A 16,927-nucleotide genomic window follows, 5' to 3' on the forward strand; every position below is an offset into this window, starting at 1 on the left:
AATAAATTATGTCCAGATAGATGCCACGTATTTTTGTAACCCAACAATTACTATTAAATTATATGTATATTTATATTTATATGTATATTTTTTTACTGAAATACATATATCCCTATTAAATATTTATTCAATACAGATTTATCTTGTCGTAGTAATAACCAAATTGTTGCATAATTGATGTAAATTATACGAAATCGATGATACATGTAATAACAATAATTGTTCATTGATCTAATAAGTTTAATAAATTTTTAATTTCGAAACTTTTTTTTAATTTGGATTTTATTTTAAATATTTCAAAAAGTTACTAATAATTTTAAATTTAATTACTTCTGATTAAAAATTTGATGTTTAGAATACTCGTCAATTTTTCTTCGCATTTATTAGTACGTACAAATTTATTAAATAAGTCATGAAGATTAGAGCTTTGATTGAAACAATGATTAAATATTAATTTTTTGCTTGCTTTTTGACATTTACATTGGTAACATTACAGAATTGCAAGTATATTTTAGTGATCAATTTATTATATGCAAAGACCTCATTGTTGTCTCTCGGATGCTAGTGATTTGTATCGATGGAAAGTCGAAATTATTTTCATCATAGAGAGTTATTCCTCGTTGCTTTTCGTAAAGTCCATTCGCGAAGTATATTTTGATGTCTCTTCTGGAAATAAAGAGTTTTCTTGTCTACAGTTACTAGAAGCAATAATTTTGTTAATGAGTCAATGACAATTGTTACGTATTTTAAAGTCAAGTTGCGAAATTAATTTAATGATATTTTAGCATATAATTTTCGTTGCTTTCTTTATTTTTTAAAATGTTCTCCCACTAGTAATAATAACATTAGTAATATTACTGTCTTAATTTAACAATTTAATATTATTAGGAATTTAGTATTATATGATTAATATATTAATACATAATAATTATTTGTTTAAATCCAAATTATTAAGTAAATAAATTTAAATTTTATACACAAATTTGCTTTTTGATATAAATATGATTGCTTTAACAAAAATATGGTTACGAATGGATATATTTCATTTTTTAACTGTTATTTTTAAAGTCATTTTTAGGTGTTGGACATCCCGCCATTGCAGAATGTTATTAATTATTAATTTATTATATGTATACGTATTTTTCAATGATAAAATACATGCAGATATTGTGAGATTTTATTTTACAAATTTTGAATTTCGTTGACTTAGACTTTTTGCCAAAATATTTTATATTCTTTTAATAATGTTATCGTGAATATATAAATTTAGTTAAAAATGTGTGGGTACATACAGAAAATTCAAGGTAAGTCGAATGGGTAGTCTTCATACTAGCAGGACAATAATAAATAAAATTTTTGAAAATACAGAAAAATACAGAAAAATAAAGAATTGTAAAATTTTATATAATAATAATAAATTTTTCATAAAAATATAGTATTTTAAAATAAATATTTTAATATCAGGTTCGATTTATCTCGAACAGGTACCCGTGAAACTTTGTACTCATACATATAAAAATTACAATAATGCATTGTATTTTATTATTATTAAATATATTCCTTCGTAACCACTATTGCATAAAAAAATTATTTTATCTGTTTATTTTTAATAAGGAATGATTTTTAATTATGGCAGAAAATATTTTCTCGTAAATTTTAATATTATATTAGAGATCCGATAGAAATGGTAATTATAATTGACATGCTACTAAAATTATTACTATCATAAGTAGTCTGGAAGATTTCGGGATTCACACTCTCTTGCAACAAGACTGATGGATGATGTTTGATGAATTGCTTAACTTTTCTATGCGAATGGATCTTGTGAATTTGACATAGAATCATATATATATTAAGTTCGCTCTCCATTATGAAAATTGTTTTTCTTTGTATCGGATATTAACCATTATGAAAGGACCTTGATATGATCTAATTATTGGGGTAGTTATCTTGAGCGCGATGAAAATGCTCTCATAAATATATTAATGACTTTTTATCACGATATTGTTAAGTTTTATATTCGCAAATTAATAATTAATAGTAAATACGATTTAATTGTTAGTATTTCTTTTGCGTTTATCAATATTTCATTAAACATTTTTAGAAAAATTTGTGTTATCGACGTTTGTATTTTCGACGTTTTCGTATAATCCCGCATTACTAAAATTTATTAATTATGCTCCTATATATTATCATTTTTATTATATTTCGAACAGCATTGATAATTTCAAATAATTATTATAATTGTAATATTGAATTGTATAAAGGATAATACAATAAAGAATAATATTAAAAAAGTTATTGCAATTTCATTAGCGCGGAATACAATAAAATAGACATAAAAATAAAAAAATAAATTAAAGATATAATTACTTGCAAAAACGGGCTACTAAATTTATTACTAGCTCGTTTGTTTTATGGATGAATATGCTAAGAAAAAAGAAAAAAGACCGATAAAATTGGCGGGAGTGGTGAAGAGCCTTTATAACTCGTTTTTGCTCAATTATATGTTTAGAAAGATTTTAAATTTATCAAAAATTTCTATAATTGCTAGCAATTGTATAGAAACTTTTATATACTAGTAATTATGTTGGTAAAAACGGGCTGAAAACTTGCATTAAAAAATATAATTTCGTAATTTTATAAGATATTGTAAGATAAATATTATAAGACAAAATTCATTAAATTAACTTGTTTGAATTTTCAATTTCGTTTATTAAAATTCAACAGAAATTAAAATTTCTTCGTTCAAGAACCCAAATTAAATTATCCCTCCTATGGATGATCGGCACGCTTCTATTTTGAGGATTTAGTACAGAGATGAACATGTACTTCCGACGATACGATTTTATCGATAGTATCAGAAAACGTGTAATCACGTAGATTTCCCAACTGGAAATGGATAGTACTGGATATTGATGATAGTGTACATGCAATTTCGACGATAAAAAAGGCTAGCATAGCCTCTCTCAGATTTTTCTCTGGTATAAGAAAACATGACTGCCAATAAAACAGTCACAAAGAGGAAAAGTAAGCAAAAAATAAAAACACAAAGTAAAACAAAACAAAAGAGTACATTGTAGACAAGTTATAGTTTATAGTTTATATTCTAAAAATATAAGTGTTTAAACAGAATAATTATTCTGCCAGGAAACTTTACATTATAAAAACTTTAATAATTAGAAAAAACTGATAGATCACTAATTAGCCTAAAGAATGTGCTTTGAAATAATAAGTAATGTGTATATAATTTATTGTTCAGTACAATATAAGCCAAAAATTTCGATAGTACACAATATAGAGAGCATAATTAATTTAGCATTATTTCATTTTACTCCTCTCACGGCATATATATATATATATATGTGTATGTGTGTTACATTATATATATACATGTGTTACATATTTGTCATTTCAGAAGATAACAGATAGTACAATTAGTTTATTAACACTAATCAAAAATTTATGAACATAATTGGATTTTAGATTGTACTTATCTATGAATAAATATTTACACAAATTTTATATACAATTTCTTCATTCATATTTAAATATTAATATCAAAAGTAAAGAATAACATTATATGCATCCAAATGTTTGTTGATAAAATGCAAATAAAAAAATGAAGATTGATATAAAAATTATATCAATTGCAACTAAATCCTAGCTTTATTCTGGATCAATAATACTGAGCTACACAATATGCATTGACATTTCCTATTAATCATTTATCAATAATAAGTATAAATATGGTCTATATAATATGCTATGTAAATATTATATAAATGAGATTTTATTATATAAAATATTTTCTCCTCATTCTGACTTATATGGGCTGCGTTCAGCAAAGCTGCTTTTTTCTCCTGAACGCAGCCGTTATCTTATAAAAGAAACACTATAAAAAAACCTTATATTCATTATTTCAACCTTGTAAATCATTCATAATATCAAGATTTATATATACCTAATAATACACCATTAGTTACAACATCTGAAAGACTGTTAGTTGAATCAGCTGGGACATATGGATCACAATGAAAAGTCAAGACTGGATGATGTCCCAAAGTATTTGGATGGTTATGCACTGAATTGTCTGCAGCTTTATGTATTCTTGAAAAATTAAAAAAATGACAAAATTAATTGCTATTAAACTTTATTATGTTATAATATTTATAAAAATTTCAATAAAATATTTTCAAACATTAAATTTCATTCTGTTAATATACATTTAATAACTATTATTCTGATAAATATAAAATAACTTAAATAAAATTAAATTATTTTGTCATAAACTCTCTATTTTTCTTCTCTATAAATTTAATTCGCTTGAACAAATACCTATGATATGTAGTTTCTTGGCTTTCTATACCCAGAAAATTGAGAACTTGTTGTTTTGTTGCTAACAGGCTTAGCATTTTTTGTATATATAATTCCAAAGCAGCTCGTCGTTGTTCCAATATTTTCGGTTGCGAGTTTCTTACTCTCTTTGGTGGAAATGGTGCAATATCTGAATTATCCTTCTTCAACTGAAAAACAATTTAAAGAAGGCTTAAATTCTCTTATATCTATGATACAATTGTTATTCAATAAATAAGATATATTAAAACATATTTTATAATAAAAATAAAAGAAATATAGGAAAAAAGGGTAATTATAGAGTTTAATTAATAAAATTAGGAGTAATTATTCAGTTAATCCCCTCTCCCTCTCCCCTGCACTGCAAATTAATAATATGGAATTAGGCTTATTCTACACGTTTTTGCACAAAATGAACAAATCTGGCAAAAAAATGTCGCTCTCTTTCGCAAATCGAGATATTAATTGTTAAAATCGACAGATACTCAGATTAGAAAATTTGTCATATCGATGGCATAAAGGGTTACATAAATTCTCTGTTTTATAAACATAAATTCACTTTAAAAAAAAACAAATTTTCTGCCTTCAAAACAAATTCGTTTCTAAATAATTGTTTTTACAATAGAAAATTTGTTTTTAAAGCAAAGAATTGGTTTTTTAAACGGAGAATTTGTGTAATTAAAGCAGAAAGAATTATTTTAGCCTCATTTACATGTTTTTATGTTTTTATGCCTCGAACAGATTTCCTAATAATCCTGAATAATCGTCAACTTTAACAAATTGACAACTTAAACGTTTTTTTGCTAAATTCATTCATTTTGTGGACAAATGTGTCCAATAAGTCTAACTTTATTGATTTTTGAGGTGTTACAGTTAAACTGTAATTACTAAAAAAGTAGATCATATTAGAGTTTTTTTACATCAATTATTAATAATTAACACCTCTGTAATATACCTTGCGGTGTAACGCACTAAATTCACTGTATCTTTTCTCGATGAAATGTCGAGTGCCAGTCTTTGATTCCAAAACTTCGATACAGTAAACATAATAGGGTTTGCCATGTGACACGTCAGCTAAACGGTAACCATTAATAAAAGCTTCGTACATTGCATCGCTAATAATTTCCGGAAGTAATAATATTTTATATAAAATGCTTGTATGTACAACAAATTTACATATAAAATAAGGTTAGAAATTGAATCTAGTGATCTCCAATATCAGAGAAACCTGAGATGACACTACGACAGAGGCCTTTTTCTTGTTATTATCGAAATCATACATTATCGCCAGTATATCCATTTTCGATTTGGGAACTACGTGCTACATCCATTTTCTGACTCTGTTGATAGTATAGAGAATTTCTTTGGTAACAAAAAAAACTAAAATGCCGGCAGTAGGTACACTTATCTTTCGTTTCTCTCTGTCGCAATGAGGCTCTACCTTCGCGAAATGCACAGTTTTATTAATTAAATTAATAAATTTAAATTCCGAAAAATATTGAAATTTTCGCGAGTGATCACTCTTAGAATGAAATCACACGGTCCGGAATAGGATTGCGGAATACAGAATGAAACAACCAATCAGCGCTATTCCGCACTTTTCCATCACGCATGTTCACGTCAAAGTATCCAGCATGAATATAATTTAAAACCTAATTTCATGTTCAATAATTTGCATATTAAAATAAAATATAATTTTTCAAATTGTAAAAACAATTTCCACTGATGTAGTATTTAATGTTTCACAATTAATATTTATAATCTCATAACAATTTTTTGAACTGCTTTAATGCATTTACTATTATTTTTTCGCATCGTGTGAACACAGCACAAAACTGGCGAGATGGAAAAGGGCACACTGAAATCGCACGTAATGATCAGACTTTGTTATTTTGCTTCATTGATCTCGACATTACGCAATTCCATCATATCAATCAGCATCAAATTATTTTAACCTCTCAAAATATAATGATTTATTACAAGAACAACGACATACTCGCTATTCCACAATATCAAATGCAGAATTAGAAATAGCGCTGATTGGTTGCTTCAATGACACATTCTGTATTCTGCAGTTCTATTCCGGACCGTGTGATTTCATCCTTATACATACATTCTCGGTAAAGCTAGTATACTTACGCATACTTTCCGTAAACATAACGTAAGTTTTCGACCAATTGCTCGATTCAGTTATCCGTAAGGTCGGATCAGACTATGTATTGAAGATTGGGATTAAAGATTAAAGATTGAAATTTCACCAATGAGAACAAAGAAGTTTTGGCTCCTTTTGTTTTGATTGGTCAAACCTCAATCTTTCAATTTTCAATCTCATTCTTCAATGCGTAATCTGATTCCGGTCTTACTGTTAATAGCCTAGTTTCCATCGAGGGTTTAATTCGGATCAGAATGCAAGAAGCTTACTGAGCGTTCTGTCGTTTGACTGTAACAGGGGAATACTCGACTGTAATTAGTTAGTTCTTACATTCTGATTCGGATTAAACTCGGTGGAAACTGGGCCACTGTCACAGAAAGTGTGTGTGACTAATCTAGTTACCGCCAATCCAATGAGCGCTCGAATACATATCCGCAGTGATTCATCGCGCTCAATGGGTGCATTCAGTACTATAATCGTTTACTGAGCACTTAGTGAACTCTTGCATCTGATTGGGATATTCCGTTAGAACTAAAAATATGGACCAAACAGGTACAAGAACTCACTGAGCGCTCAGTAAGGCTGCATTCGGAAATATTACCTGACTGTGCTTGTATTGTTTTATCCTTCTTGTTCATTCAATTTTAAGTAAGGATAAGATGATACTCATGGCACTGGATAATATTTCTCGGTCTATAATATACTAAATGTATCCATTGGTTGATATGCGAGTGGTGTGGTGAAGTTCCAGGGAAGGTTACATAAATAGCGCGTAACTCGCAGTAGCGAGTGTTTTTGTCAGTTTTTGCGGCCAGGGGATGGGATTACGCCTATCATGTTATTACCTGTTGGAATAAATAGCCTTGTTCACAGCTTTGGCTTCGTATCAGTAATCGGTTACTTATTATCTTTCCTCTTAGGATTTACACTTTGACGGAAAAGCGGAAGCCAATTGGAACTAGCAGCAGTAATAGGCGGTACATTTCTGCTTCTATCTTTCTGAGTTCTGATTGGCTTCCGCTTTCCGTTTTTCCATTAATTTGTAAATCCGGCCTTAGAAGCGATATTTCTTCGCATCGAAGAATCCCTATCGGAAAAACGACGAGAAATGGATGAAAAGAATCATTGCTTGGAATTCCAACAAGGTAATCAATAATTAAATTATGTTAATATTTTTATACGCGACGCGAGAAATATTTTAAGAGCAGAATCTATTTTTAAGCTCTCAAAGAGTTTTAAAATATTTTAGGCCACAGTTTAATATAATACGAAGTATTTTCGATAACATCTTAAATATCGCGTAGTGTAGATTTTAGTAATACCAATACCTTGATTATTCGATGGAAAATATTTTTCTTAATACTCGTTTGAAAAGCAAGACGTATTAAAACGTCGTACTGCCGAGTCTCGCTTTTTATTAGGCCTCGTCTACAATCAAGTCGGCTAACTCGGATGTCGTAAAAGATGGGATTTGACCAATCCAAACGACGCTCAACAGCCGACAAGAAAAATGAAGGTTATGCGCATGCACACAACATATGACAACGTCTCTCGACTGATTTGTAGACCAGACCTTAAGCATGAAGTTGACTGACATCAGAGTCGATCGCGCGGGAAACAACGCCGCTTCCCTATTTCGATTGCACTTACATTTCATTTGCGAGATATGATGGGTAGGAGATGAGACGGCGGAACGGACTGGCTCTCAAACGAGTGGCAGCGCGATCAAATATATGGTAATTAAAACTATATAAAACTATATAAAACTATGTGACCATTATAAAACTTATCATTTTTCGATATTTATACTAATAACTACTGAGTGTTTTTCATGACAACGCAAGTCGATACAATCGTTCTATCCTTGATGTTCAGAGAGTGACAAAGATAAAACGACTTTCATATCATGTCGATTTGTGTCATCAAATGGAAAGATTCGGTATTCGTATGCTTCGTTCGAACGCGTATTTCATAAATGTTCATCCAAAAGTGTATCGCTGTGAATTAATAATAAGATTTTCCTATCAATGTACAGTATGAAAATAATGTCATCATAAAAGACGAGCGGACTATGTTATAATATATGCTCACCTGCTTTTATGATAATTATTATTTCCATATCTCGAGCATCAGATATATCTGATGTTTGAAATAAACCCTAAAATTATCCTAAAATTATATATAAGAAAAATTCATGAATGCGATGCTAAGAATGACAAGCGTAGCAACGTCACGTCATTCGGGCCGCTCTTAGCTTGGCGCATGAAATTGATCATGCAAAAAGGAGAACCTTTTGCCATCTTAATTACATTTCTTTAACATGTTTGTGATAGACATGAGATAGACATGAGACTGATCCTGAGACAAGTGGCATTGTGATCAAACGATAATTGGAATTTATACCTATATCTGCCCTGATGAAAATAAAAATCAAAGCATAAGTTGAATGTAATAGGAAAATAACAAAAGCATAAATGAAACTTTTAGAAAGCGAAAATTGAAACGTAAAAAATGTAAAAGAAGTGTAAATGCTTATTCCAATTTTCTAAAAATTTCGTTCTTCTGTCTCACACTTCTGTTACTCTTTCATTACGTCGATTTATGCTCTGATTTTTATTTTCATCAGGGGGTTTATTATGCAATACTTATGTCAATTTCCATTTTAATTCTAAAGATTAGAAAAAGATAAAGAGTAAATTGAACTGAGATAAAGTTAATCTATTGGTGGGAAGAGGCATTGATTCGTGCAATTATAGATTTAATATTTACTAAGGTTCAAGAGAGAGATTATGCGAGACATGAAATCACTTTGACACATTAATTGCAATTATTTTATTTGCAGAATGCAACGGACAGAATACAAGACAGATCGGTTCCGAATGAGAAGTGTCTTATTGAATTGGTAAGCAAAATTTATATTAATTTTATATCTATTCTTACAATATCTAATAATCGTGTAATTTAGATTCGGCACTAATAATTCGGCGAATAATTTGAACATATACAGCACAATTGTACAGCTGTACTGATAGCGTTCCCATCGCTTTTGACATGTAAAGTTGAACACCTAAAAAATTTTCGCCATCTAATTGTTAGGCATTCAAATGTTCAAATTTCATTTGTAAAATATCGCGAGTATCGACAAATTTCCTCCATTCTTATTTTTCTGTTGTCGCAATATAAACGATGCATCACATGTAATTAATATCGAGATTACACAAAGTATGATATGGTCACATAATATTTAGTAACTATTTGCAACTGTACTTAATTTTAACAAACGATTTCTTTCAATTTAATAGATGTTGCCTACATATTGCAAAGCAAATTATAACAACAGGAAAGAGAAAAGAAATAGAGAAGACTTGACAACTCTGTGCAGGAAGAGGCTTAGGAAAAGCATTATCGGATAGAGACGTTGATAGAGCAATTTTACGATGAGCAAGTTTACTTTTGTAATAAAAATTAGTCCTATCTTCCTATTAAGTTGTTTTATTTCGATGATTAGAAATAATAATTAAAGAAAAAGAATCCAAAATATTATGAAAGTTTATTTTTATGGAGACAAAATTGAAAATATAAATAAAAAATTATTGAAAAATTTAATGTACAATATAAAAGTTATTTTTTTATTTATTGATTATTTTGAATGCTAATATGGATCTTATGTTTGTATGTTACAACAGAATCATCGTAACTACGCTACTACGGTAACTACTAATAACTCCACTGCTGCGCATCGGTCGGTGAGTGACAAAAACTTTTATTAATGAGGTGACGAATCTGTGAAAAATGTAGCAAACAACTATCGACATTATTAGAAATAAATATAACGTTTCATGGATTCGTTATTTAAAAATGGATAAGCTACAAAAAATCATGATACATATATATAATCTTAGATTTTTCTATCGCTATTTATCAACTTGGTGTGTATTTGAAGTAATGTGTTTATACTCATACAAATACACATATAAAGAAAGAAAATGAAATAGAATTTAATGATCACTTAGCTAATATAATTAAATATAATTAAAAGAAACAAAATGACTTGAATACTTTTAATTGTATTGAATTATTAATTGTTTTATGTATAAAACGAAATGATTTAATTTTTTAATTTAAAAGAATATAATATAATTTAAAAGAATAAATATCAAATTAAAGTTTCTTTCTTTTTAAACAATACAAATCAGAAAAAATATACTTAGAGTTGAATTTTAACAAAAATAAGTTTCATGAGTATAAGAAAACATAAATTATTGAAATAATTAATTTTAAATTATAATTGATAAAATAAATAATGAAGAAAAATAAACAAGAAAAAAAAAATTTTATATAAAGAAAATATTGTGATTTTAAAATACAAAGCCTTCACAGATTTCTTTTAAAAAAAATTAATACAGGATACTCACATATTGAATGTATGTGACATAAAAATAGAGAAATATTGTAATATAGCAAAACTTAAATGAGTTAGGCATATATTTTCTTTAATTCTAATATTCATCCAAATATTCATCCAAGATTAAATATGCTATAAATTGATGCAAAGAAATATGTATATTTAAAAATATTTTTTGAATGTGTATAAATAAAAAAATTGTCCTATACAAGAAAATATAACGATTGATTAAACTTAATTTACATTTATACATATAATGCGATATAACAGATAACTATAAAATAAATAATCAATTCTTGAACACTTACAGCATCAATTTTAATATAATAATTTATAGCCTATTCATTTGGCTAATAATTTATAGCTTATTTATTTGGTTGACAAAATAAATTTATAACAAATAAAACAAAATAATTGATATAAGATCCTGTAAGTTATTTGTCGCGGAACGTTTTAAATTATATTAACATTTCCATTAAAATTTTTCTATAAAAAAAATAATTGACTTATATTTAATACATATTACAACTAGATATACAATAACGATAATATAAAAGCAACTAATAAGATAAAGAGATAAGTCAATTGTACAATGTAAAGTTTTTTGTGCGGTCGTTATATTTAATTAAACATACAGGATGTTTGGAAAATAATGATAAGTCTTTCACAGAATGGATTAAACTGAGAAGAAAAGTCCTTTACCATTTTGCAATTCTCACAATAATTAATATGATATTGATTGCTAAAAATTGTCGAAAATTGATCTTCAATAATTTTTCAAATATTTCCAACTTTACACAAAAAAAACCTATAAGATATAAAAATTGTTTATTTTCTTTTCAAAGAGCTCTAAGAATTTTTTTAGAATTTTTTAATATTACTATATATTTTCTCATGTTGATAAAAATAAGAAAATTCAGTACTACAAAGTTGATAAAAAATTCTGAAAAAATTCTTAAAAAATCTACTCTATAAAGAGAAGAAAATAAACAATTTTTGTCTATTGCAGTTTTTCTGTAAAGTTGATAGTATTTTAGTAAAAAATTATTGAAGATCAATTTTCGACAATTTTTAGCAATTAATATCTTATTAACTATTGCTAAAAATCATAAAATGATAGAGAATTTTTTTTCTTTCGTTAGTCCATTCTGCCTCTATGCGAAAGCTTTATTATTACTTTCCAAACCCTGTATACAAAAATAATAAGATAAAGACGTTTCGGCCAAAATTGGATCATCTTCAGAACAATAAGAGAACAATTGTATAATTTAAAGTAATGAGAACCAGTATAATACAAATATTATTAGTATAAAGCGATTAATATAAAGATAAACGTACACGTATAAAATTATTTAGTCGCTATAAACTTATAAACGCTATCATAATGTATTGAGTTCATAAAAAGAGCAACTTTGTTGAAGAATCTAAAAATTTAGCTAGACAGATCTGAAAATAATTTTGTTTGACTATCGAAACAATTTGTAGAAATTTTATGATAAGCAATGCTACAAAATGTTTTAATATTCTAACAACTAATTTTGTCGTTCTACCTAATTATTGATTATCCAGCAAAATTATTTTCAGATCTGTATCTGACTAAATTTTTAGAAAAATATTAAGCAAAATGTTCTTTTCGTGCATGATTCCAGTCTTATCATTATTTTTCCTTGTATCTTTATAATTATTTTTATTTCACATAAATATTGAACAAACACAAGAGTCCCAGATCTAATTTAAAATATTGTAATATAAACTGCTAAATTATGAATTATACAGATAATAAATTTTTTTTATAATAAAATATATAATACCTGTGTTAGAAACAATGATCACTTTATCATCACACCGAGTTTAAACAATTTTTTTTAATAAATAAAGTGGAAGACGGAAAATTATTTTGACAATTGTATAACATGTCTATGAGTAAAATTATCGGTGTTATGATTATAATAAATACAAGTTTTTTTATATAATTACAAATATATATTATATATATATAATTTTTATCATGTTACGTTAAATGTTAAAAGAAATACTTCGATTTACAAAGTCATAACGTTTACATATTGCGTGACATGTAAATAAAAATGAAAATATAAAAAGTAGCTATAAAGTATTGTATATTAATTGCCACAAAAATTTATTATACCATTTTTTAGTTTGAGATCAATATTTTTTAATATCATTCACATTTAATATGCGCTTGAGATGAAATTCGAGAAACGATAAATTAAATATAAAAATTATAAAAACATTCTAATTCATGCACCATAGAACACGCAATCCATGTATTATTTCAAGGGCTATTCTTTTCTGCATTTCTCTTTTTCATATTCCTTTTTTAACATCCCTTCTATGAAAACTCCTCCGTTAGCTTTCTCAATCTCATTCTCTTGCAAATTTTTTTTTTAATTTTTCATGTGTCATCTAACATTTCGATTGCAGCTTCGTCATGGTACATGCAATAGACGGTGCATTTCTTCGAAAACATTTCTGGATTTGACTCGAAATTTGTATTAAACGATCCGGCTAGTGAGATCGTTGAGATACTCAATTCTCGCTAAGTTTACTGGTCGAGCATGTTTCGTAGACTAGCTTTTAACAAGCCGAATTAATCATGATTAACGAGGGATGCGAGCAAGTGGATTGCCTCGCGTCGCGTCTATCAGCCGCGTGATTTACGCACTTGGTGTGACACAAACTATTGTGATTCGCAGAGTATTGTGGTTATGAAAGCCTCGACATTAGACGCGTGTTAAACATAATACGAGAAGCGTCAGTATTCGCAACGATCTGTCGCGTTAATCGTAGTAAATAGCTGTTTCGCGCAATCCGCACCATCTCTTGCACGTGCTATGGAGATGCAACAACTGAGGCATAAAGTAGTGATTCTCGAGACATTAATAAGATTTTTCCGAAGAGATTGAGTGATATGTTACACGTGAAATTTATAGAAGGAGAGAAATCAGAGGAAAAGATATAGCGAAGTAAGTTTTTTGTCGCATTTCGTAAAAGAAGAAGGAATAATGTTGGAATAAATAAAAAATAATAAAATATTAACGAGCGTGCATTTCATCCGATTTCGAAGGATTCTATAAGTTATCCTTCACATGTTTCTTTATTAATCTCCCTCTTATAGTAGGTTCTCCGTTTCTTAATGTCTATGAATTAGAAATTATTTATTTTTTGATCATGGTTCACATCAAACGTTTCTTTTGATGTTTTGATAATTATTTTTAAAGAGAGATTTCAAAAATGAATCGGTGATTATACTTTTCTTCGTAATGTTTGCGTTATTCTATCAATAGCTTTATTGACACCTTTTGTTCATGGTTTGTTTAATTGCTTGAAGCTTAACGTGTTATGTAACTGTCATACACAATAATTGATAGTACGTTTGTTTGAATATTGTTTATGAATTTAATACATTATAATATCGTCTGCTCGATTGACTCATTTCTCTTTATCTTATGTTTATTCATGTTCTATCGTATTCTGGAATATATATCTATTATATTTATCATATTCTAATATGCTGGAAATATGAATATTATCTCCATCTTCCATTCGACAGTTTTCTCTTATTGATAAATATAATTTTACATATAACTTATTTTACAATTTAATATTAAATATTACGTATTATAATTAATTACAAAACGAGAAAGAATGAAATATATATCTATATCGATAATTTTATAATTATTTACGTATGTTATTTGTAGCTACATTATAATTATAATTAATTAATTATAATTGTAATATTCATTGTTTTATGTTTAATTCTTTTGGATCTCGTGTCTCATATATATATTTTGTTTTATATGTTTTACATTATGTTTTATATGTTTTGCTTGATATGTTTTGAAAGTACATATAAAATCGTTTATACAATATACGGAGAAAGCTTGTTGTAAGAAATGGGAATAAGAAGTTGACCAATCACAGTCGGTCATCCTTCTCACATTCGTATGTCATCTGAACATGCATCTTTACATTTTGTTGTTTTTGCATTGTTAAATTTTTTATTACTTTATTATTTATTAATATTAATATTAATTTATTAATATTTCGATAAATAATATTCCAAATTAAAACTTATCGCTGTGAAATATTCAATCGAAATTCTCACGCGAATAAAGGAATTTGTGAATATATCTTCAGTTATGTACAATTTTTATGTTTATCAGTATTCTTTGTTAATAATTTTTCAACTAAACTTTTTGATACGATTGCTTCGCATATATACATATGAATCGAATGCAACATTGTTTGTCGGTGATAATGAACTGACAGGAAGGAGTTTTCTCGTTGTTATCGATTTTTAGTTAAAATATGTTCAGACTGTAGTAGCAGATACGATGAAAGGTAAGTCTAATCTGACTGAATACTTGGTACTTTGTTCTGGACTATATCTGGCATGATATAACTGAGTACCATTGATTTCCGCAGTTTTTTATCTGTTATAATTTAATTCGTCGTGTGATAGTTATTGAGTTATTATTAATAATAAATCCTTATTATTAATAAATACGTCGAAAAATTACAGACAAAAAAGTTTCGAAAATTAAAATAATTAAAAATTAACATCAGTAATAAATGTATTAATAATATTGAAAAAAATGACAGTGAAGAAAATAACAGTGAAATTAATATTAATAGTACGAACAATGTAGTAAGTGGGATTATATTAGATCACAATGAAAAAAATCATTATTACAGATGATAGTGAACATAGTGAATTATTCTTATTTGACAATGTTAAACAAGATAAAATGATTCACTGTGTTACACTGTGTCATCTTTTGTTGGAAAGCATTTAAAATAATTGGAATAATCATGGTACTGTGCACTGCATTAAAATTATTGGTCCATTATTGGACCATTATTGGTCAAATATTGGCATGATAAGATAACCATTAATAACCCAACATTGTTAACGTTTGACCAATATAGTTATCCGTTATCGGACCGAAGTTATCATCTCATAGTATTCCCATTAGTGGGCCAGTCATAATCGCGCCAATATGATCACCTGATAACCAATTTTGGGCCAGTATCGGACTAATAGTAAAATCCTATATGGGAATGTAAATTTATTTATTTACTTAATTTTCTTTATATTTTCCTATATTTTTTTGTACATGTACGAGCAATACCGGATAGAAAAGACTCCATTTTAATGTTAATCGCACGCGTATAATTGAATCTCCAATTTTTTAATTTATCGCTTATGTATAAGGTTTTAGATATCCCACTGAATTAATAAAAAATTAGTTCCTCTAATAAATCGCGTATCGCGTCGCGGTTTAAATTAAAGTTTTTTTTTTTTTTTTTTTTTTTTTTTTAAGTTGAAACGTACGAATGGAAAAAAAAATGAATAGGATAAAATATGAACAAGTAAGAATATAGAGATTGAAATACGGATAGATAGGATTAGATAAGAATTCAGTCAGGTAGGGATATATACATAATAATTTAATAAAATTAGAAAGATTGTATTACAGACAAAATAATATACTTCACAGACAAAAAAAACAGGCCACTAAATTTTAGCACAAATTTATAATAATTTCGAATAGTAATAAAACTCAATGAAAAATCATCGTATTAAGATGATTTCAAATTAAAAAATTCAAATTAAAATTTGAACATTCCCCTTGATAATCATAGGGATCACATTTACATAAAATATAATACAAAATGACGATCATTGAAGGCGGACATTCAAAGAGAGGGAAAAATTTTTTTTTTTTAAACTATTACACTGCTCTCAGGGAAATTGGTTGCATGATACAAAAGTGTATGAATCTAAGTTCATTACAAAAAATGCATATTTTGAACATTTTTCTACGATTTTTTTTTTACTAATTGCAAGTTATATCGTTTTAAAGAAAGTATTACAAAATAAATAACTTTTTCTCATAAATTCAGTATAACTCAGAAACAAATTATAGGAAACTTTTAGAAAGGAAATTAAACTGCAAAATTCAAATTTTAGTTCTTCAATTTCG

At 27.5% G+C, this 16,927-nt stretch overlaps 1 protein-coding gene across 1 annotated transcript; it reads right to left on the bottom strand.

Moving 5' to 3' along the window:
- Positions 1-594: 594 nt before the first annotated feature.
- LOC108694379 (sorting nexin-24-like) lies at positions 595-5,582 on the bottom strand. Its single transcript, XM_018203809.1, has 4 exons — positions 5,312-5,582; positions 4,339-4,526; positions 3,965-4,110; positions 595-666 (listed from the first exon to the last, which is right to left on the bottom strand). The coding sequence occupies exons 1-4, from the start codon at positions 5,462-5,464 to the stop codon at positions 611-613; spliced, it is 543 nt and encodes a 180-aa protein (XP_018059298.1). The 5' UTR covers positions 5,465-5,582; the 3' UTR covers positions 595-610.
- Positions 5,583-16,927: the final 11,345 nt, after the last annotated feature.

This window comes from Atta colombica, unplaced genomic scaffold, assembly GCF_001594045.1.
Source record: "Atta colombica isolate Treedump-2 unplaced genomic scaffold, Acol1.0 scaffold12, whole genome shotgun sequence".
In the NCBI taxonomy this organism is placed as follows: domain Eukaryota; kingdom Metazoa; phylum Arthropoda; class Insecta; order Hymenoptera; family Formicidae; genus Atta; species Atta colombica.

What these genes read in the sequence shown, in the direction of transcription:
- LOC108694379 (XM_018203809.1), bottom strand. Translation starts at nt 5,464, where the DNA reads ATGTACGAAGCTTTTATTAATGGTTACCGTTTAGCTGACGTGTCACAT. An exon ending in TTAGTGCGTTACACCGCAAG is followed by an intron (nt 4,527 to 5,311) that starts GTATATTACAGA and finishes ATTGTTTTTCAG; the next exon opens with TTGAAGAAGGATAATTCAGA. An exon ending in AACTAATGGTGTATTATTAG is followed by an intron (nt 667 to 3,964) that starts GTATATATAAAT and finishes CTTTATTTCCAG; the next exon opens with AAGAGACATCAAAATATACT.